This window comes from Fringilla coelebs, assembly GCF_963513975.1.
Source record: "Fringilla coelebs genome assembly, chromosome: 11".
Classification (NCBI taxonomy): Eukaryota; Metazoa; Chordata; class Aves; order Passeriformes; family Fringillidae; genus Fringilla; species Fringilla coelebs.
This window is the reverse complement of record NC_140037.1, coordinates 22,097,683-22,119,013: the sequence shown is the minus strand read 5'-3', so window position 1 is coordinate 22,119,013 and position 21,331 is coordinate 22,097,683. Positions and strand designations below refer to the sequence as shown.

Sequence of the window (21,331 nt, the reverse complement as noted above, 5' to 3'; positions counted from 1 at the left end):
AACAGATGAAGCGTGAAAATTTGTCATTAATATCTTACACATGTATTAAATAACCCAACAGGACTGAGGTTTACATGTACCTTTCAACTCCTTTGATCAACATCACTGCTTGCAGCCACTGAGAGAGAATTTACCAGGGAAGTCCAGACACAGAATTTGTTGGTCTTTGTCCATGCTTGAAGTGTGCTTTGTATTTAAACAGAAGGGAAAAAGAGAGGGGGAAAATATGGTTTGGGTAAAATCCTTAGCATAGGGAGTTATTGGAACATCCTAATTTGAATAACTTATGAGAAGAAAATATCTGCATACCACGTACAAGACTGCTGTTACTTCAGGATAAGGTTGTCTACAAACCTACATGCTTTTTTATATTACTATTTCCTTAGTGTGACAGTTTATTGGCATGTCTCCCTTGTGATGCATCTACCACACTGAACTTTATGTTTTTCTAAGGAGGGAACTGAAGTCAGAGAAGACAAATCATTTTAAATAGCTGATTTCTAATTTTAATTAGCACAGTCAATTAATTTTAAAGGTTTACATATAAATTTCTCACAGTTTTCTAACCCCTATAACCTTACAGTTATTTTTTTTCCCTCCTTTCTTCAGTCCTGTATCAGATCTGAGTTTATAAAACTTCCTCTCACCAATATTTCTCAGGCTGTTTTTGTTTTCTTTATTTTATTTTGTTATGCTCATCTTTTCCAGTGTTTTGCAATAAATACTTAGTTATTGCTAGTAAATGGAAAGCTTCCAAAATGCAACAATTTCCAGTATTAGAGAAACAAATAACACTGAAGGAAAGCAAGAGGAAGAAAACACTTTTGAACTTGGCCATGAGTGCACAGCTGCCACCAGCTTTCATAGGGCACTTGGTTGGTTCTGGACATCCCTGACATCATTTCACCCCAAATTTCTCTTCTTGGTAGGCAAAGTTGAACTAAATCCTCACCAAATCAGACAATGTTTCAGATGAAGACAGGTCAGGTATTAAAGATGTTGGGAGGCAACGAAGGCCATGCTTGTTCTGCTGTATGAACTCAGATTACCTGGCTGGATTTTCCTGGCTCTTTTCACATGAACACCATTTTAGTCCATGAAGGAAGACAAAAAATGTTTGGAATGCATCAAGCCACTCCAAATTAGAATAAAGAAAAAACACCAATCAAAAATCCAGCAGAAGATTGGAGAGGAAACCATCAACTCAGAGCTATTTTTACTGTTTCACTGTTGGCTAAATGTGTCCTGCATGCACAAGTGAACCACACGGACCTCGGGCTCGTCAGATATTTTGGGTTGCTGTCATCTGCACCGAGCCACTTTGCAGAAGCACACTGGACACAAACATGCCCTGGGTCTTCCCCTTTTTCTGCTTTTTTGTTCCTGCCACTAGATGCTGCCATTAATATAAGCACAAAACACTGAAAGGGGCCACAGAAGAAGCTTTCCCTGCTGTAACCATCGTGCTACTTCAATTAAACTGTTTCAATAAGATACGAGGTGGAAAGGAAGAAAAATCTTCACATAAAATAAACTCCAATTAAACTGCGACTTCAAGTTTAAAACTGAACTGTCAGGTAATTAGACAGGTGATTAAACTTTCTTCAACTTCACACTTGGAAAGACATCTGATGCCTGCTTAGCCTGCTCACAGGGATGTGTGTCAGTGACACAGATGTCAGAGCTGAGTTACTTTTAGAGCCACACTCCACAAGAGTCATGGTGCATATTTATTCTGAAATTAAAAAACCTGGGCACAAAAACCATTGGCAAATCCCAAATCTGAGCCTCTTTTTAAGTGGCACATGCCTGTTCTGGAACTCCTCTACACCAGCTCCTGTCCCATCCTCTCTGCAGAAAAGGCCCTGGACACTGATTTCATGTACATCATTCTCACTCCAGTAAAATATAAATATCAGTTACAAGAAGCAAGAAACAGCTGGAAAGAAAGTTCAGAGCATGATTATGCAAAGCAAAAGCAGAAAATAATAAATAACTGTGGAGGGATGGACAACATGTAACTTGATATTTTCCTTCTTTGGGGGTATATCTGTAGCCCTTGAGAGCTTAACTCTGTGAAGAACCCAGTTTGGCTGCCTAGAATATTGTTAAGGGTATATTACAGCCTCAAATACATAAACACAAAAGCAAATGATGATTGTTTCCAACACAAGATCAAAAACCTCTGATGATTCCTGTCAGCTGTCTATCAACTTGGAAAACATAATATTCTGCCATTATTTCAGTAAACATGTCACCTTACAAATTTTAAAGTTAAACTTAGTTTACAAATTAAAGAAAAAGAGGAGACACCTCACGTGTGCCAAAAGCCCTTGAGGCTCCAGTCCTGGGCAGCAAAGGCAGAGGTGATTTCCAAGAGCCAGGCTGAATGTGGCACAGCCAGCTCGGAGTGGCAGGGGATACTCTCTGCTGGAGCTGGATTTGCCACTGCAGAGTGCAGCTACCTTCTACAGCTATTTCAAGTGCATAGCACTCACTAATTCATTCCTCCTGATACACTACAGCAGCTGAAATCCACCTTTTGGGCCAAGTTCTGCCCAGAACAGATGTATTTTCAAATCACTTATTAAGCCGCTAACAAGGCCTTAGAGGCTTAGAGACATTCAGGTGTCTCTTTATCAATGGCACGGTTCAATTTAAGCCAGATAAGGAGCCTCTGGACAATTAACAGCTGACTAAAGTTCAGAGGAGTCTCCAACTGGCTATCACAGCACAGCACAGAGAGCAGAGTCAGTGCCCACAGCCCTGCTGCTGTTGATTCTGCCTTCCTGTTTCTGACATCACAAGGAGGCAGTGCCAATGGCAGAAGATGACAAACTCTTCTGAGATTATGACTGCACACCGTTACTGCTTTCAGAGGGCAAATCAAGAAACCCTCACTTCTGGAGACTGCAGTCCTTTCACAGAGCTGCTCATCACCCATGAGTTAAACTACAGCACGCAGCAGCGTCGGAGAGGGAAACGTTGAGGAACGCGAATTCCCTCGGCACAGTGTTTATGACCATTAGGGCAGCAGCGTTAACCTCCTCAGAAAGCTGCTCTGTGCCCGGCACACCAGCTCCATAAAAACACCAGCTCATCCATAAACCCTTAACAGCTCCAAGTGTTTTATTCCCAACAGCCCGACCTCCCACTTTCAGAAGCAGAAGTCAGCAGTTCGCGCTTCTTCAGCAGCGCTAAAACCAACGCTCACTTCCAATAATTACCCGCAGGAGCAAAAAGCCCCGTGACTGATTGATAGATAGATTGATAGACTGATTGATTGCAATGATGGGTGAGATGAGCAGAGCTCTGCACTTACTGGACTCGGGGTCGGAGTTGCCGTCTCCCTCGGTGCGGCTGTTGGGCGACGCCTGCTCGTAGAACTCGTCCTGGGGGAAGCCCAGGGGCAGCGGGTGGGACGCGCTGGCCCCGCTGCTGGGCTCGTGCTCTCCGAGCCCGCTGTCACTGCAGCTCTCCTGGGAGCCGTCGGGCAGGTGGAAGGTGACACGGCGCTGGGGCTACAAGGAAGGAACAGAACGACATCGGTTTCCACCACGGTCATTGCTCAACGCAGCCAGTTTAGGAAACGTATTGTTTTGGTTATCTGCCGGAGTTGCCCGGAGTCGTGCACAATTTCAGGCTTTCGTGAGCTGCTTTCAAACCCGCTGCACCTGACAGCACTGCCTGCTGCTGGTTTTTAAAAATGCAAGCCCTGATGCAAAATGAAAGACGCCTCAAACTAAAGAGGTTCTGTCAGACTTCACAAGTCTTTGGATACCTTTTGAATATTGACTTGGAGATTTCAATCACTTTTTGAGGCTCAATTTATTTCACTGCTGAGTTTTCCAGTTTTCAAAAAACATTTTCTTTCCCATTAAAAGCTGTTCCACACTTTTGGGCCTAAAAAATGTGACACATTTATAATGCTGTTGGATTCTTCTGAGGCAGAGAAAGAACAAACAACAACAAGTCTTCTGTATTGAAAACAATTTCAAGAGATTTTGCACAGGCGTTAAGCTAATGAATGAAAAGCAGATTCCCCTGCTCTCCTTCAGACATTTCATTACAACTCCTTTGATTTCTGTTGTACCACAGACCCGTACCCTAACTATAAAAGGCTGGAAGCTGGGAACCAGGGAGCTGAGGATGGAAAGCATCTCAGCCCAGACGTGGAAGGAAGGGCCAGGTGAAACAAAGAACCAGGCACAGGACAGGGTTTTCATTGCTTAAGTGACCCTGCCTGATTTAGGAATCGAATAACTGGAATGTAAATCTCTCCCAGTATAAAAAGGAAATATGAACAAAAAATAAGCAGCTCTCCTGCTCGTTTTGATGTGTCTCATATCCATGTTTTGCAAACTTGAAACTGAAAGATTCAAAAAAAACCTTAAAAAACAAACAGTTTCAAATATTCTTAGGATGCTGTTACTCAAAATTCCATTTGAAAGGCAATGCAAAACTTTCTGGATGCAGAACTGCTGGGATTAGCAAAACTGAAGACCAGACTTTTGATGCAATTATGCAAAAAAAGTATATAGTGTTTCTAACAGAGCAGATGTTGTCAGGGGTCCCTAGATATTTGGTTCCTATAGGGTGGCGGTGTTGAAAGCATTCAATCACACTGAGTTTTTGCTAATTACACGGAGTTTTCAGCTCCTCCACTTCTGCAAGTCTCTTTTTGTCACAGTGACATTGCTACACATGCCCACAGACAGCTGCTCTGCAGCGTGTGCAGCCAAGAACACACAGCACCAACCTCACCTGTGCCATCCCTGACAGATGAGAGTGACAGCCCTCCCTAACAGCTACCAGTAAGGCACTCAGGGCTTTCCCAGAAAACCTGTCTCAGTGCCTCACCGCTGCTAATGGAGAGCCTCTCTTCTAATGTGGAACCTGCCTCCTTCTTGTTGCAAAATAAATCACTTCTCCAGTCCCATCCATCACGGTCTGCTTATTCCCACTCATCTTTCTGGCATTTGGCACTTTATTCTGCTTCAGAATAAACAGACCTTATTATTTCAATCTGTCTGGTGCTCCTGCTCTCTCTGGCTGCTCCCCCCGTGCAGGGAGCTCCGTGCTCTGCCCCAACCCTGCAGCCAGCCCCAGCCAAGGTCCTGACAGCCCTGAGCAGGATCATTTCACACCTCCTGCAGGCTCCCTCGCCATGGCAGCACAACACAGTTGTGTCCTTGCCAACCACCATAATGCCCAGGTCCTCTTTATTGATCTTCTTCCCCTTTTTGGTTATTGCCATCGATTGCTGCAGCCTGAGAGTGGCACTTTGCATTCATTGTTCCTGCCATTCCCTTCTTCCAGATGATTTCATCCCTTGCCTTCCAGACCTGCTTTCCTGTTTATCAAATTTGCAGATTTTAGACTCTCCCTCATTTGGCAGATCTTTGAGAAACATTGGAACAGAACAAGCCAAGACATTGCAGTGGAGCTCTGAAGAGCTGAACTCAGAATGGCTCCCAGTTCCATGGGGTGGAAATGGGAGAAGAAAACCCCTCTGTGGCTGCTGGGACAGCCTGGCAGCCCGCTGGGAAAAGGTTCAGGTGGTGCAAGGTTGGCAGCTAACACCCCCAAGTGTCCCCAGTGCACTTTTGGGGTCACCAGAAGAATTGCTGACTGAGCTCCAGAGCTGGCTGCCTGCACCTGCCCCAGGGCTCTCTGCTGGGACAGTGGTCCTGCTCCTCCTGCTGCCTTTTCCCTCCACAGCTGGGTGAAAATGCAGGGAGTGCCTCTGCACAGCCCAAAAAAGCCAGATGGAGCCACAGAAATCACTGATGTGTCCTACTGCACTCCACTCCAGCTGCCTCTCAGAGCCCTATCCACACCAGCAGCCTCAATCAATTCTCTCCTCAAAGCCCAAGAAAGTGAAGTTTCGCTGAGTTGATCCAGTGAAATCATTCCTGCAATGTTTCTCATTCACTCCCTGCATTAAAAACTGCACCCAGCTTGCACAGATGTACAGCTAGGACATGTGGAAAGGGAAAATGCTATTTCTTTCATCTGAAATGAGTCTGGTATTCACAGGATGAAAAAATCCACCTCCATTGCGTGAGCTGTTGGTAAAAGCTGTATTTTGTGAGGTTTGCACTGCCTTTGTGTTGTGTTATATCCTCTCCTCTCCAAGCTACCAGTGAATTTTAAGTAGTCTTAAAACATTTTTAGCCCAAGTTTTAGCATTAGACACCAACACTAACTTTTGAAAATGACTGGGAGCACAATGGTTGTTGCTCTGTCCAACTGGTTACTGCTTTGTGCACCTGGGGTTCACTGAGTGTAAACAAAGGAATATTTCAGTTCAGGGTTCATTGTCAAAATACAGCAGAAGGTTTAAACCAGCTGACAGCAGAGGAGACCAGAAAGTCACCAATGCTTTTTTAACTGCCTAGCCCAGTGAGGAACAACAAATCCCATACCCCAAGCAAAATTAAAAATGTTTCTAACTAACCCTCACGTTCAGTTAAAAATGGGAAATATTTAGCTGCATAAATTGAGATGTTATTAGTCAGAAAAATCAGACCTGTATGATATAAAATCAACTGGCATCAGCTAAAGGCTCATGATTTTAAATTTGATTGTGTCCCTGAGTGTGTCACACCCAATGACACTGATGACAGAGCACTTCCAGAAAAATTCATCAAGATGAAAAAAAACCCCAGCTATTCCTCTCCATGGCAGTGCTGCCATTTCCTAATTCATGCCAGCGTCAGACAACGATCTGGAACAAGTAATTCTAATAAAATTTTGCCAAAAGCTGGGACTTATCTTCTGTCACAATTATTTTGGAAATTTCCTCCTTGAGGCATTTAAATTTCAATTTATAAGATTACAAAATATCCTCAGTCTCCAGCTGCTTTTCTATTTATCTCTGAAGGGAGCCAGCACCGATAGTAATGGAATAACAAGGATTATGGTTTGTTTTATTTATCTGGATGACAGTTGGGATACTTTTTCAAAAAGGGAGAAATGCAAGCAAACCTATTATGTATTCTTGGAGGATTCTGATGTAGGAACTTGTAATACAGACAATTAAACCGATCGGGGACAATGAAGTGAAAATTTAAGGAAAAAAAAATCATGCAGCAGTCTAGAGTTTCTCTGCCACATTTAAAAATATTAAATTACTCTTTGTTGGCATGAGAAAAGCATTTTGCTTGCAGAGATGTCACAGACCAGACACAAATGCTGTCAGAGGTCTCAGATGGCATTCACTGCCTTTGGTAAAAGCTGAGTGTGTCTGGAGGGATCAAATTATCTCAGAAAACCGCAAACCTTTTACTCTCATTATTGAAATTTATATGAAGACTGATCAAAGCCCCAAACTATTCTGTGTTCAATCTTTCACTACAATAATTAGACTGTGGCAGTGGGAATAATAAAAGATGAGTCTAAGTAAATAGCTTTGGATACACTGAAGGGATGATTTCTGGTATTATACACCAGGGGTTAGTCAATTTATAATCAAAAAGGAAAAAAAAGGTAATAGAAAAAGCAGCAGATATCAACTGAGGAACATTAAACTATTAACCTTATTATCTTCATTCATTGAAGCAAATTAATATCATTTAAAAGGAGATCATAAAGAAAAAACATTACTTTTTAATTTATGCTGAATTAATTATATTATTTAGATGATAATTCTGATTTAAAACAGACCTTATTGAGGAGATGCTGTGAGACAGTGCAAAAGAACAGGACTACTTCAACATTCCTCTCCACTATTAGCAGCCAGTAAATAAAGGAGTAGTCAGTCAAATAAATTTTTAATTTTCTCAGTTGCTTGTTTACTTCAAATGTTAGGAGGGTATGAAATACCTTAAATAACCAGAAAACAACTATCTTCAAGTACAAGCAGTAGAGAAGGATCCCTAATCAAACTACAATTTCCAGCTCCTATCTTTTTATCCTCAACTATCACCTTTTGTTCCAAAACAGCAATTTTTGTTGCACAGGCTTTCATTGAGACAAACGGGACCCAGCAACTATCAGTGCAGAATTCTCAGAATAAGATTAAAACAAACAGCCTGAGAGGATCCAACCATAAACCCAGTGGGAAATATGTCTTTGTGTTGAAACTCAACAGAGACAAGCCAGTATTTTCATTTTTCCTTTCCCCATACAGAGTAGAGTCGAGCACAACAAACACAGCTCAAAGAGTTTCTTTAACTCTTTCATAAGTCTGTATTTCCCACAAGTTTTGCAGCCTGGCACATTAAATCTAAGATCTTTTTGCATTATGGTGATGGCTTTGTCATAGGCAAAATATGCAATACAGATCATTATAATTTTTTACTCAAATTAAACTTCTCCATTTTTGCCAGCAGGGATCCGTATTTTGGAGTGTCTACAAAGATGCCAAATTGCTCACACAACAGAAACACTTCATTAGCAACACATCACTGCTGCATTCACCTCTTCTAATTCAGCACTGATCTTTTATGATTTATTTAATGGGCCCTGCAGTGATCTTGTATAGGAATGGGTTTGGGTTTTGGGTTTGGGGTGTGGGGGATTTTGTTTGGTTGGGTTTTTTTCAACAAGAAAAATGAAGGTCTCATCTTCTGGGGGAAGGAAAGAGGAATTGTGCAAATTGGCAATACCCAGCTGATTTCAGAAGTCCAAACCTAATGGGCATTAAAATCAGGTATTTTCCCTACTTCACATAATAAAGCACCCCCAGCTACTGCCAACACTGATAACCTGAATTATCATCTCACACAGAGGAGGCTTGGTGAGCAAGGCCTTCTTTTCATTGAACAAGTTCAGATGTTCCAACCACTGCCCCAAATTTATTGGTAGCTTCCCTTTCAGCTCCTGATTGTTTATTTGCTTGTCAAATCAAACAGACCTGCTGTTTTCCCAGTTTACCATATTCACCCTTTTGAATATTGGCAAGACTTTGCATTTTCAGCACTCTAAAACTTCCAAAAGAAATCCAATAGAATCCTTTTGACATTCTTGTTAGAAATTTTGCTAGTCCCCCTAATTTAATCTCATTAACAGTAGTAACTGGTGTCTTACGCCCTCACTAATTACTAAGGGAAAATACAGTATCTGGATGCCTTCTAAAGAGGAGAATATTTGATAAATACTTTTGTTTTTTCTCACTCTGATTAAAAATCTAACTGCTCCACAGTAGTATAAGAGAAGTAAATAGTTCTAGGCTTTCATTTTTAATGATTTAAATAACCCCTCCCACTTCGTTAATTTATTTAGATGCAGGAAGCATAACCTATTAATTTCAAAAGGGCAAATAAGAGCTGGGTTGGCTGCCCAGACAAATAGAAACTCAACATGGGTGATTATCTCAGACAGATTTGTACATTTTCAATGAAAGAATTACTCCCTCCACAGAAACCCAGCAGAACAGATGGTGCCCCTACACCTGCTCAAATGGAAATGACTTCAAATTGTCAGATCTTATAGCTGGATTCACTCACACAAAGAATTCTCTCAAGTGATGGGGAATAATCTTGCAGGACTATCTTGTTCCTCCAGCACTCACTTACTCGGGTGCCTTTTAGGAACGACACGTTCAGGTCCCTGCAGGCTCCTCTTGCAGGCAGCTGAAACTGCAGCCAGCTGATAAGGGAAATGTCAGATATTGCAGCTCTTGGCCATTGCAAGAGAGCTCTGGGAAACCCTTCCCATGCAGGCAGGGAAAAGGGGGGGTTTGGAACCAACACTTGGCTTCAAGAAGCAAATTTTCCATTTTTTACTGAAGTAACCAGGGGCTAAGCCAGCGCTCCCATCGTCCTCTGGCAGCACTGAGGTCGTGGAACAAACCCATTCCCCAAATCATGGCTGAACAAACCCATTATGAACCTGGAACTTCACAAATTTCTGATTAACAACTTCAAAGGGTATTTATTTCCAGACTCTAATCCTCGTTGTACCAGAGTATCTCTCATAAGACCTTCCCCAGCAATATTTAGCAATTAAATTGTATTTTCTGGGCTTCTTGAAATAACAACAAAGAAGTGAAATAAAAAGCAAATAAAACTGGAAATAACATTTTAAGCATGTCAAACATTTTATTTAGCTTTTGAAAGGCAGTTATTGTATGCTAGATGTCAAAATGATAGCTGAAAGCATGCTTTTTAAAGTTTAATTCATCTAAGCCTTCAATTTGACATGTGATTAAATTAAAATTACACATGAAAGTTGCACTATGGCTGTTCTGTTGCTAAGTTTGAAAAAGAGGAAAATATCAATTCTGATTTTTTTCTTTAATACATTTCTTCAATTTCCATCATCTTTGGTGTTATCACCTTGAATGCTTGATATCTGATAGGCAAAGCCATTTTATAGTTAAAAAAAACACTGTAATAAATAATAATAGAGAACCATTTCATCAATATTTGACATCACTTCTGACTGCTGCCCCAGCAGCAGGAACCTTTTCCAGCAGAAATATTGATTGGGTTTTATCAGAATTGTGAATTCTTTGTGTTAATGTTGAAATGGAGGAGAATTTCTACTTTCACAAATGTCCATGGGGCTCTAGCTCTAATTTGATTGTGCTAATTATACATTTCAGTCATGGCTCAGATAAATAAATTTCATGTTTCTTCATGGGCAAGGCATGGGCTCATGGAATAATAAGTGCTCCAGTGAATTACTCACAGACCTCCAGTGAGGTCCTTTTGTGTCACAGTCAAGGCTAGACCTTAAATTCAGCCCTGAGGAGGTCATTAGGCCTGGAGAGACCTGGGAGAAACCTCAAGGACCTGATCCTATTTCCCTTTGCCACTTTTTTCCTGTTCAGTTTTTCCTGTAAAGGTCAAATCTTTCTGAAGCAGCCCTGGTGTGTGCAACCCCAGGAGCTGAACGAGCGCTCACTTGAAGCAGCCTGGAAATGTGCTTTCATCCTTTGGAGGCAGGAAAGGGAGATGTTCTTATTAGTGCTTCCCAGAAAAGGGGACTTCTAGCTAATTTTGGCTTTTTTGCTGGCAAGTGTGCCAAAGTCAGAAGCAAAATAAGATTTGTGCAAGGACTGTTTTCAACTGCTCCAGTTCAAGTAGTGGTGCAACACTTCAGCTGCATTCCACTCTGCTAAATAAAATCTTTTCTCCCAGTGTGGATGATTATAAAGCAGTTTCTATAATACAGACCAGCAGTACCCTTATGTTTGATTTGCATTCATGTAGCTGTTGAATTGAACTCATTTTATTATGGTTAAAAAAAAAACCCAAAAACCAAAAAAGCCAAAGAATCCTTTTAAAATGAGTAACAAGGCAGCTCTTTGGCATGTCACTGTCTCACTCCATTTGTTATGGCAGCACACCTTTATTATAAGAGCATTTTATTTGTTAGAGCAGGAAATCTATAATATTTGGTATCAAGTGTTCGATTAGCTAGAAGGGGAATTGATGAGAGATAAAATGCAAGGATAAAATGAATTTATTTCATGCAGCTGTCAATAAAAGCATCTTGCTCTTTCTGGAGAAGAGAAAGAATAGACAAAAGGCTTTCCCTTGCCCACAATGGACTCTGAGGAAACTCAAGACCTTCCTAGAGAGCAGTGAAAGCATTCTCTTTTCTGCTCTCTGTATCAGAGAGTTATCCTTGCCACAGTTATCCTTGTGGCCTTGAGAGAATATCTTTTAACCACCTTGATTACCCATCCTTAATTTTAAATTTACAGTGTGCTGGCCCCCAAGGTCACCTCTCTTACTCAGCAATACTTATTCCACCTTTAGGGGAACTGGTTAAGGAAGAAGTAAGAGTTACCAAGAAAACCTGCTGGCATACATAAAATAAAGCTCTAGGCCAAAATTTGCAATCAGTGATGCAGTTCATGCTGCATTTGATTGCACAAAGTGAATTCCAGCATCCTGGATGGACACTTTTACCAGCAGGACACTCTCCAGTGGACTCCACTGGTCCAGGAAAATTTCTTTGGATCAAGAAAACTTCCAGTAGAAGTTTTGTCCTGAAATTCCTTTTCCAATTGTAAGATGAAAGTTTTGCTCTCAATAAGAGAAGTCATTCCACATACTGAAATAAAGGAATTTTTCCCTGGTACACTTTGCATTCTTTCAATCTTCTCTTATTGTAAATAGGAAAGATTCTGGGTGATAAATGCTGTGGTGAACAATACTTTGGTTTTGTTTTAAACATCTGAAAGATCTATTTTTCTCTCCAAGATGTTTTAAGAAAAAGGATTGTGTTTTATTTGATTAAAGCCAGAAATCTCCCATTTGCATCACTATTTTCACAGCTTATATTATCAGGGTGATAATGAATAAGATTTAGCTGTTATTTACAGTAGAATACATGAAATATTCAAAGTTACTAGAGTCTAACTACATGCTAATAACGCATTCTTAAATGGATGTCTGAAATATCTATTTGCAAATGGGAAGAATTTTGCAAATTGAAGCGCTGCATTGTATCACTGAGATCATCCCTCGCTCCTCCAGAGCGGTGCCTCTGCAATTGCCCTTTCAGATAATCAGAATATATAACTGCCTTTCACAATTCACCACTTGTGTCATTTCAGCAAAGCAAAATATAAAGCCATTAGCCTTCCCTTGTTCCTTAAATCTTCCCAGCTTATTTCCATATTCAGTGCAGCCATTCTTCAGCAGCGCTAAGATTACTCACTCATCTTGGAGCAAAACACAGCAGCACAAATTGCTGAGGAAATGCAGCACACGTTAGTTTGCAGGAAGGAATGATGCAGTTCTGGGTGAGGGACGGGGAGAGGATCCAGCTGAAGGCTGGGGAAGGTTTTTCCTGCTCACAGCCAGCCCAGAGCTGCTGTTTCAGCTGAGCAGGGGACGGCTGCCCTCGTCCCATGTCACCAACCACACGTGGGACTCGTGCTGTGCAGCCCCACTGAGAGCTCAGCTCTGAGCAGGTCAGGTCTGGACCTGGCTCTGCAAAGCCAGACCTGGGACCTGGGCAGCTGCCCTGGCAAACAGGGCAAAGGGGAGGTGTGAGCTGCACACAGACCAGAAACCCAGGCAGAACTTCACTTGGCAACTGCAGCAGCCAAGAGGAGGGGGCTAAAGCAAAAATGCACAAAGTACCCAGAGGAGACAGAAGTCCTAAAAGTGAGGATTGGGCATCTCTGGAGGGCAGCTCCTCCTCATGGGCTGCTGACTGCACAGCCCAGACACCCAGAGCCCCTGTCACAGAGGAGCTGCTCAAAACCAGCTTGGTCCCAAGCCCTTTACTGCATGAACCCCAAAACTGCACTACTGTGCAAGCAGCACAATCCTCAGTCTGAGCCCCTGCACCTTTGGAAAGTTCTCAAGTGGCCCAAAGAGCTGAGAAATACCAGGGCTGGGGAGGGAAGGCCAAGGGCACAGCTAATGCTGCTCCTGCAGCTCCCTGAGCGCTCTCAGAGCCACCTCTGGTTCCTCACCTGCCACACACAAGATTAACACCCCTACAATTGGTGCTTCAGGATTATTCAAACTTCATGCACAGCTCACTTAAATCAGAGGTAAATATTATTCTCCATACAAACCACATTAAACTCACAACCCATAAATCTGAAGTACTTTTGCAAGGCTGACGCCAAGGTCAGCATCAGGAAAGGCAATTGCTTGCTCTGCTTGATGCAGAAAGGCAGAAACCCCCTGCAAAATGCAGCCATGGAGGAGCAAATGCAAGGCTTTAGGTGTGCTCTGTGCTCCTACCGCTCAGGGGAAGGCAAATTGCTGTAGATGCTTCAGCACCAGGGAGGATTTTGGAATAAAGCAGTAGGAAAAGGCAATAACATTAATGAGGGCAAAGCTGGCACGAGTCATGTCGGCAACTGTGGGCATGGGCACCCTCCTCACAGAGCCACAGACCTGCACCCCTGCATCAATTACGCTGCCCAAAACCCATGCTGAGTGCCCTGCTTGCTCGCCCTGAAATCATCATCATGCATAAATTTTCCTGAGTAAAGAACTCAATTGAATTCTGCTCTCTGAGACATTTCTTATTTTTGTTGGCGTGCAGCATCTGGGCTTTGCGCACAACAAAATGCACCTCGCACATTTTTCAGGCAAGAATATGTAAATACAAACTTGCAGCATTAAGCTTGTGCTCTTTCTCCTACTGTTTTTAATTAATTTGACCTTTGGGCCTATTTTTGTCAATTCAGAAGGCGTATTGCAATCAGAAAAAAAGCTATGGTGCAAATATTCCATTCTGCAAGTCACTTGCTAAACAAGTAAGCAATAGAGGAAAATCTATAGCACACAATTAGCATTATGCTTTCCAATTATTTTCTTTACTTCACAAAACTCATTAATAACTTTTAGTAGGTAAAATTGCAGCTAGGAACCCTCCTACACCTCAAGTGTATTATATTCTACCTTTGCCCAATAGAAATTCTTTTGATGTACTGGAAATCTTATTAATAGATTCACCAGAAAACAAGCATGTAAAGCTGGCAGAGGCAATTGCAAGAGGTAAAATGAATGTAAATGACAGATGAAAGAAAACTTCCATGCCGTTCAGATCAATACAAACAAAAGTGCTGCAGCAGCCACAGCACAGAGATGAAGGGAATTCATCAAACTTGTGTTTCAGATTATTTGTCCTGTTCTAAATGCACCCTCTGTGTTACCCAATTAATACTCCATTAAGATTCACTCCTGCAGGGGCTTTTTCCTTCTGGTGCTGAAGAGAAGTTTCTCAGTGCACTCAGATCTGGGGGAATGTAGAGGCAGCTTCTTGCTTCTAAAGATTGTCATTTGGAAAGCCTGTAATTGCAGCACTCAATAATTTCCCAAATACTTAAGCCAGAATTAATTATCCCTGCTATTATTGCAGGAGTATGGATCTTACACTGGGTGTGATGAAGGGAATGTGTGATGGAACATTTTATTGTGCTCAGAGCATGCAGTGGGTGTGCAAGGCACTTAAACCATCAGAAGCAACAAGCTCCTCTCCATCAATTATATCTCAGTATGATCTGCAGACATCTGCAGAATCAGCTTTGCTCATTTCGTGCTCTTTGTTGTTCCCTTATCAAACACACTCAGGACCCTGCTTTACACCAGAGACTAACCATAATTTTTTTAAGAATCCTATTTTGTTTAAAATCATATTGGATCTTAGTGAAAAATTAGAGGAAAGCAAATGCTTATTGTTGAACATCTTGTGTTTGAAGAGTTAGAAATGGTTTTTCATGAGGAGTCAGAAATCAAAGCACGCCATGAACTTCAGCAGCTCCCTTTAATGGAGTGAATTTTAGAGTTTTCTGGCAGTTTCATAGGATGTTGAGGAATCAAAAATATTGGTAGTTACTGTTATAGCTAATTGCCCAGGCTTCTTAAAAATCTGTTCATTCAGAAGCAGGGGAATGCCAGAGGTGAGCTGGGAAGGGGAGGAAGAGCTGCACAATTGGTTATAGAGGATTCAGCTGCAGAACTACAAAATGTGATTTATTTTGAATTCCATAACAAAGACACACAACCATGGTATTTGCAATGGAGAAATCAGAACCACAAGGAGATGAAGATATGAAGCTCCAAACTCAGACCTTTGCACAGAGCATAAACTAAAGGAACTTTGATCTCTTTCTTGCACTTTGAAAAGAAGAAAAATACATTTTTCTTTTTTTTTTTTTGATAAAAAACAATCACCCCCTCTCTGAAAACCCAATGCCTGCCTGAGAGTCCATGCAGTAATATTAAAATCTTGAAGTAGGCTCATTGTTTGAAAGAATGTTGGCAGCATTGCTTTGGTTTCAAAGCAGTTCCTGGAGAAAGCAGAAGCAAAGCTGCAGCCCGGAGCACACCAGCTGCCTCTCCCCAGAAGTTCAAAAGGCTTGGGCTGTGTTGCTGTGGGTACCTGACACACAGACAGGGATGGGTTTGCTGGAGAAATGTCCTGTCACAGCTCAAGTGAACCCAGCCCAAACCAGCAGAGATTTCAGTCCATGCTGGTGGGACACAAAGGGGCCCAGAGCAGCACTGGGCACCCCTCACCTCCACCCCTGGGGCTCAGGACCAGCAGTGGTCAATTGTTCCACAGCAGAAATTATGGCCAAAGCTGAGAGTCTCTGATGGAAGATGTCAGGCAGCTGAGGCTGTATTTCCCAGCTGGGAGGGAATAATTTCCTCGTGTGCTGGCCCTCTGTAACCCAGCCCACAATTCCCTCTCTGCCCTCAAAAGAAATTCAGCATTTCCCCCCCCACAGTTAAAGACTACAAATCCACTCTTGGCAGTGGCCACAGTCTAATTCCCAGCTGACTCCCCCAGGACCCACAGAAGAGAGAGAGGACAAAGAGCAGCTCCCAAAGAGGATTCTCTAGTCAATAATTTGTGTGGCACTCCAGGAGCACATCACCCTATCAGCATGACTGTGCAAAGTTCCTTATCAGTGATGTAGTCACACTTTCCAGGTAGACATTAAGTATTTTCACATCCTGTGGCCTTTGCATTGCAGTAAATTTCCTTCTCCCAGCAATACAAATGTTCAACAACTGCCCCAGACTGACAACAGATGTTAGAAATGTGAAAAACAGCCTACAGCACAATAGTATTATGCACATGTACATCATTCTTTACTTCAATGGCCTTTAGAAATATGAATTCCAATTCAGAAGAACATAGAAAAGACAGTTTTTAGAACAACTCACAAAACAGCAAACCAAAGCCCAAATGGCTATGCCCTCTTGATTCCCATGACTCAGGGTTAGGCTGGGTCACTGGCAAAATCCAAAAGTGAAATCAGGAGTCCTGGGCAGAAGGGACACTCCTAGGCAAGTTGTAATCTCATCTCACATTCTCCATCCAGCATGCTTCCCCGGAGAAAAAGCTGTTCTCTCTCAAGATATACCAAAGGAAATTATTTACATTTCAATAAACTATCACAGAGTGCCCCAAACTGGGAATGGTGCATGTGCAACTTACAAAGATAATGCACATAAACACCAGCACATACAACATCACTTAAAACTGTACCAACCCTGAAAGAAAGTGACTCAATCAAATGTTTTCTGAGTAATTTGGCTGATACCAGTGGGTACCCAGTGAGGGGTAACAGAGCCTGTTTTGATGGAGCCAGATGGATTAAAAACCTCCACGAGAACATCATCCAACACTAAAGCTCCCTGAGCTACGTGATAGAACAATAATGATCTTATCTGCTCCAACCAGACTGAAAACCTGGTGACTGCAGAAGATGTGTTCTGCAGTGTATTCCATCTGTGAGCAGCAGACAAGTTCATTAGTGGAAATCTTCAAATCAGAGCTGAGAAACTAAAGAAGGGATGCCTTGACAAGCAAAGTTCCTGCTGAAATGCTCTGCAGGTTCATGAAGCTGAGGATTGAGCCATAACAATTATCTGCTATCCCCTGTAAATGTGTCTTTTTCCTGTTCTGCAGCTGCACTGACAGCACTGCTCCCACCAGAGTTTGCCCCTCATTCCACAAGAGCAGTCTGGGCTTCAGGAGAGCCTGAAATCTGTCCTGTCCAACAACTTATCAGCTCTGCAGCAGAATGCAGCACTCACATTAGAAGCATGGATGCTCCTGTCAGCAAATCAATCTTGAATCTGCTCAGACTTTTAAAATGTTCCAAAGCAGCACCACCATACCCTGACAGGTGCCTTACCTGCACATGGGAAACCTGATCCACACCTTACCCCAACCCTGTCTCCTCCAAACAGCTCTTGGGTGAAATGAGTGGTAAGAGCCCCAATAAAATCCAGATTCATAAACTAAAACATGGTAACAGTGACCAGTTTGAAAATTAAAAAAACAGGGCTACAGCTTGACTCCTGATAAGCTGCCACTGGCAAAACCAGATCAGGGAAAAAAGGGAAGGGAGTGCATGCAGCAGGGGCAGAGGAGAGCCTGGGGCTGGTGTCAATAGGACAGGGAGGGAAGAGCCTGATGGGGGATCAAACGGAAAAACCCACATTTCCAGCACCAGCCTGGAGGCAATCCAACAACAACAGAGGCAAATCAATGCAAATCAAAACCAGCCACCAGGCATCACATCCTCCTGGAAAGGTTGGTTTTGTCTGAGCTTGCATCCCTGGCAGCTCCGGTGCAGCTCCAGACACAAACGCTCCCTCGCGAGCATTGAAAAGAGCAGCCCTGAAAGAGGGAACAGCAAATTTATCCCAGCAGATTCTGTGTTTAGTGGGAATTATTGCACAGGTAACCGAACATCCTGCCTGTGCAAAACCACCTCTCAGCCCTTCCCCTTCCCACAGCAACGGGCCAAGGGTCCTCAGTGCCTCCTGGGCAAGAGGATGGTGGCAAAGAATTAATTCCCCTCCCAGGGCTTGCAGCAAGCTGCTGTGGAGCCCCACTGCTGGGGATGATTTTCTCAACAGGCTCCTGAAAACCACATTAGCTCTCACACCAGCCTTTCTTCAATTATGTCGTGTTCTTTTTCATCTCGCCACAAGCAGCACATGGATTAACCAAGTTCTTCAGCCATTTTAAAGCCTTTAAAGAGCCCAAAGTAATCCCCCCAAGAGAGCAAACCGAACAAAACTAAACAGAAAAACACAAAACAAACAACACAAAAAGAAAACTTAAACCAAACTCCTTTTTAATTTGCTTGTTTGTTTGTTCTGAGATAACTTCTGGGAATATTTAGTGATATCATAATTAAGTCCAAAACAGGAAGCAGAATAAATCAGGCTAATCCCAGACAGCTGAAAACATTGTGCCCTCAGACTTTTTTGTTCATCCAAAATAATTATATAATTAGATAGTTTGACTTCTAAACTATTTTAAGAAGACTCTTGATAATACCCATAAAATAGAACAAGCTAATTTGGTTTTCTCATAGGTTCAGTGAATGAGAAATGCTGAAACCTAATGTGATTTTGGACATATTTTCCATTGCAGTTGGTAGAGATCTTGAACATTAATGCAAACCAGAAAAGAGATTTTTCCTTTTTTTTTTTACATATAAGGGAAATTTACAAAATGCTAAGCTGATTAAAAGTAACACAATAAAACCAAAAAGGTCAAATTCTGCTGTTTAAGCTGTCTGCTCATCACCTGCAGGCTGTTCCTGTCCCGCAGGACGAGGCAGGGATGCTCAGACAGGGACAATGAGCATTAACCTCCCTCCTCTGGCTTCCTCCAAGGAGTGCCCCTGAACTGGGGGACACAACTGAACTTTCTGTGGCACCAAGGTAGATTTCCCCCCTGTCAGGTCTGTTTTCAAGCTCAGAAATCCAGCACAGCCCCTGCCACACGCTGCCCAAGCTCCCACCTGCCCTCCAGGGGAGCGTGTTTGCAGAAAAAGCTGAAAACCAGATCAATTTGGAGAAGTGAGAGAGGGGCAGACAGTTAACTCCAGCAATGGAAAGCTGTACAGCCAATGTCTCCTCGGTGCAAGCTCACACCTGACAAAAGGTTCCCACTGAGATGCCCCCACCGAAGGCAGAAAGTTCAATTTTTGCAGTTTATAGTTTAAAGTGTAACGATTTGTGTTATCTCAGCCAGCTCAAAACTTGAGTCAAACAATCAATGATGGTTTTCCCATCCAGGAAAATAAAGCATTGGACATCCAGGGGGGTGTGGGGTGGGTGGCTGTTTCTTGGCTTTGTTTGTGGGTTTGTTTGTTTGTTTGTTTGTTTGATTGGTTTTTAGGTTCCTTTGTTTACAACACCAGGGTCACACCTGGATGTATTTTCTGAGTTGTTCCATCAAAGCCAAGTGTATTCCCTGGATACTCCCAGGAGCAAAAAGAAAGTGAGTGCACACCAAGGATGACTGTAGCAGCAACAACTAAATACCTAAACCATGTGTGGGTATTCACCTCTGAGCAGTCAGATGATTTTTGTTGAGGAGAAAAAATTTTAAAACATAACCTCAATTTATACCCACAAACTGTTTATGTTCAAAGAGACATTTATCCCCCCTGATTAGGTGACATTGGTCCATGCCTATGAATAAAATATCTGGTAGACATTCTATTTTTCAGATGTATTTATACTGTGTTTACACTTTTGACATTCCTATATAATTTGTCTGTCAGAACCACAATGCTTGGAGCAGGCTAAATCTGCCTGTGTGGAGGGAATTGCAGTAGGTTTTACCATATGAAATGAAAATTTAAGGATTAGTTGTGCTATATCTTCCTGCATTATTATACAAAGTCCTACTTTAAAAAAATTATAATGTAGCAAGATTTCTTTATTTCAAAGCTTTTAAAGAAGAAATGAAGGAAAGAATGAGCTACTTCTTAATACAAAGAGTAGAAAAATTTAAAAAAAAATATTACTCAGAAGTTGCCCAAAGTAGTTTAGCTGCTTTTCACTCCTCAGCTATGCAAAGGTTGCTCACACTCTGATCCAGTCCTAAAATCAAACTGATGACCAGTATATTGGCCAGCCATGCATCTTAATAAATGAATCGTCATTAAGAAATCTCCCAACTCCTTCAAGAACTGGTCTGGCACTCACAAGTGCTCACGAGAAGTCAGCAGTAATTCCATAAATAATAATTTGTGACTGAACTGCAACTTCTCCTTTGCATTCATTATTCATTGCAGCCTGTGACTCGAATCAGCCCACTGTAAGCAAAAGACAACTGATTCCAGACAGTGTTTAAATAGACAATTTGCCTTGGTACAGCAGCAGAAAGCAGACTCCCAAGTAAAGCAGAAATCTTTGGGGCCTGACCTTTGGCAAAGCACACGAGCGACAAGCAGGGGACAAAGGCAGCTGGTGTCACATCTCCACCAGCACAGAAATAGCACCTGCTGATCCTCAGGAGCTGCAGCCAACTCAATAAGGAAAACAGGAATATTTTAGGGACAGGCTGGCAGTTCAGCTCCAGAAAGGTCTTTTATTCACTTGGGACTAGGGCTGCCATCATGGGCGATGCACTAACAGCTGGGGTTTGTCTCCTACTCTGCTCACATGTGCTCCTCATTATTGCCTCAAATCTTACTTTCACAGAATTATTGAACCATTCTAGAGAGCTTGGACAAACACATGAAAGCCTACAACTTTGGAAATAAAAAAGGAAAGCTCTTCAGAAGTATAGGGAGAGTTTTTATCGTCTCACTCCTCCCCCCCCATTGTTTTGTTTTTTCTTTTTTTTTTTTTTCTTTTTTCCCCCCCAGTAAAAGCAAATAACCCCAATCACAGAACCAAGGGACAGAACTGGACACAGTGCTCCAGATGTGGCCTCAGCAGGGCAGAGCACAGGGGGAGGATCTCCCCTGTGACCTGCTGGCCACACTCCTCCTCATGCATCCCAGGAACCCCTCATCCTCCCTGGCCACAAGGACACAGAGCCCAGCAGAACATTTCCAAACATTAAAATCAAAACAGAGAAGCCAGTGGCAGCACACAGTTTATGAAATGGGATACTGTGATTATTTAAA

General features: G+C 42.3%; 1 protein-coding gene across 1 annotated transcript in view; it reads right to left on the bottom strand.

Moving 5' to 3' along the window:
• PCDH11X (protocadherin 11 X-linked) overlaps positions 1–21,331 on the bottom strand; it is a gene marked incomplete at both ends in the record, with an annotated part of 365,800 nt that overhangs the window by 109,571 nt on the left and 234,898 nt on the right. The window contains one exon of the mRNA XM_084213225.1: positions 3,323–3,521. Within this exon, the coding sequence (XP_084069351.1) occupies positions 3,323–3,521 (199 nt within the window). The remainder of the gene's footprint in view (positions 1–3,322; positions 3,522–21,331) is intronic.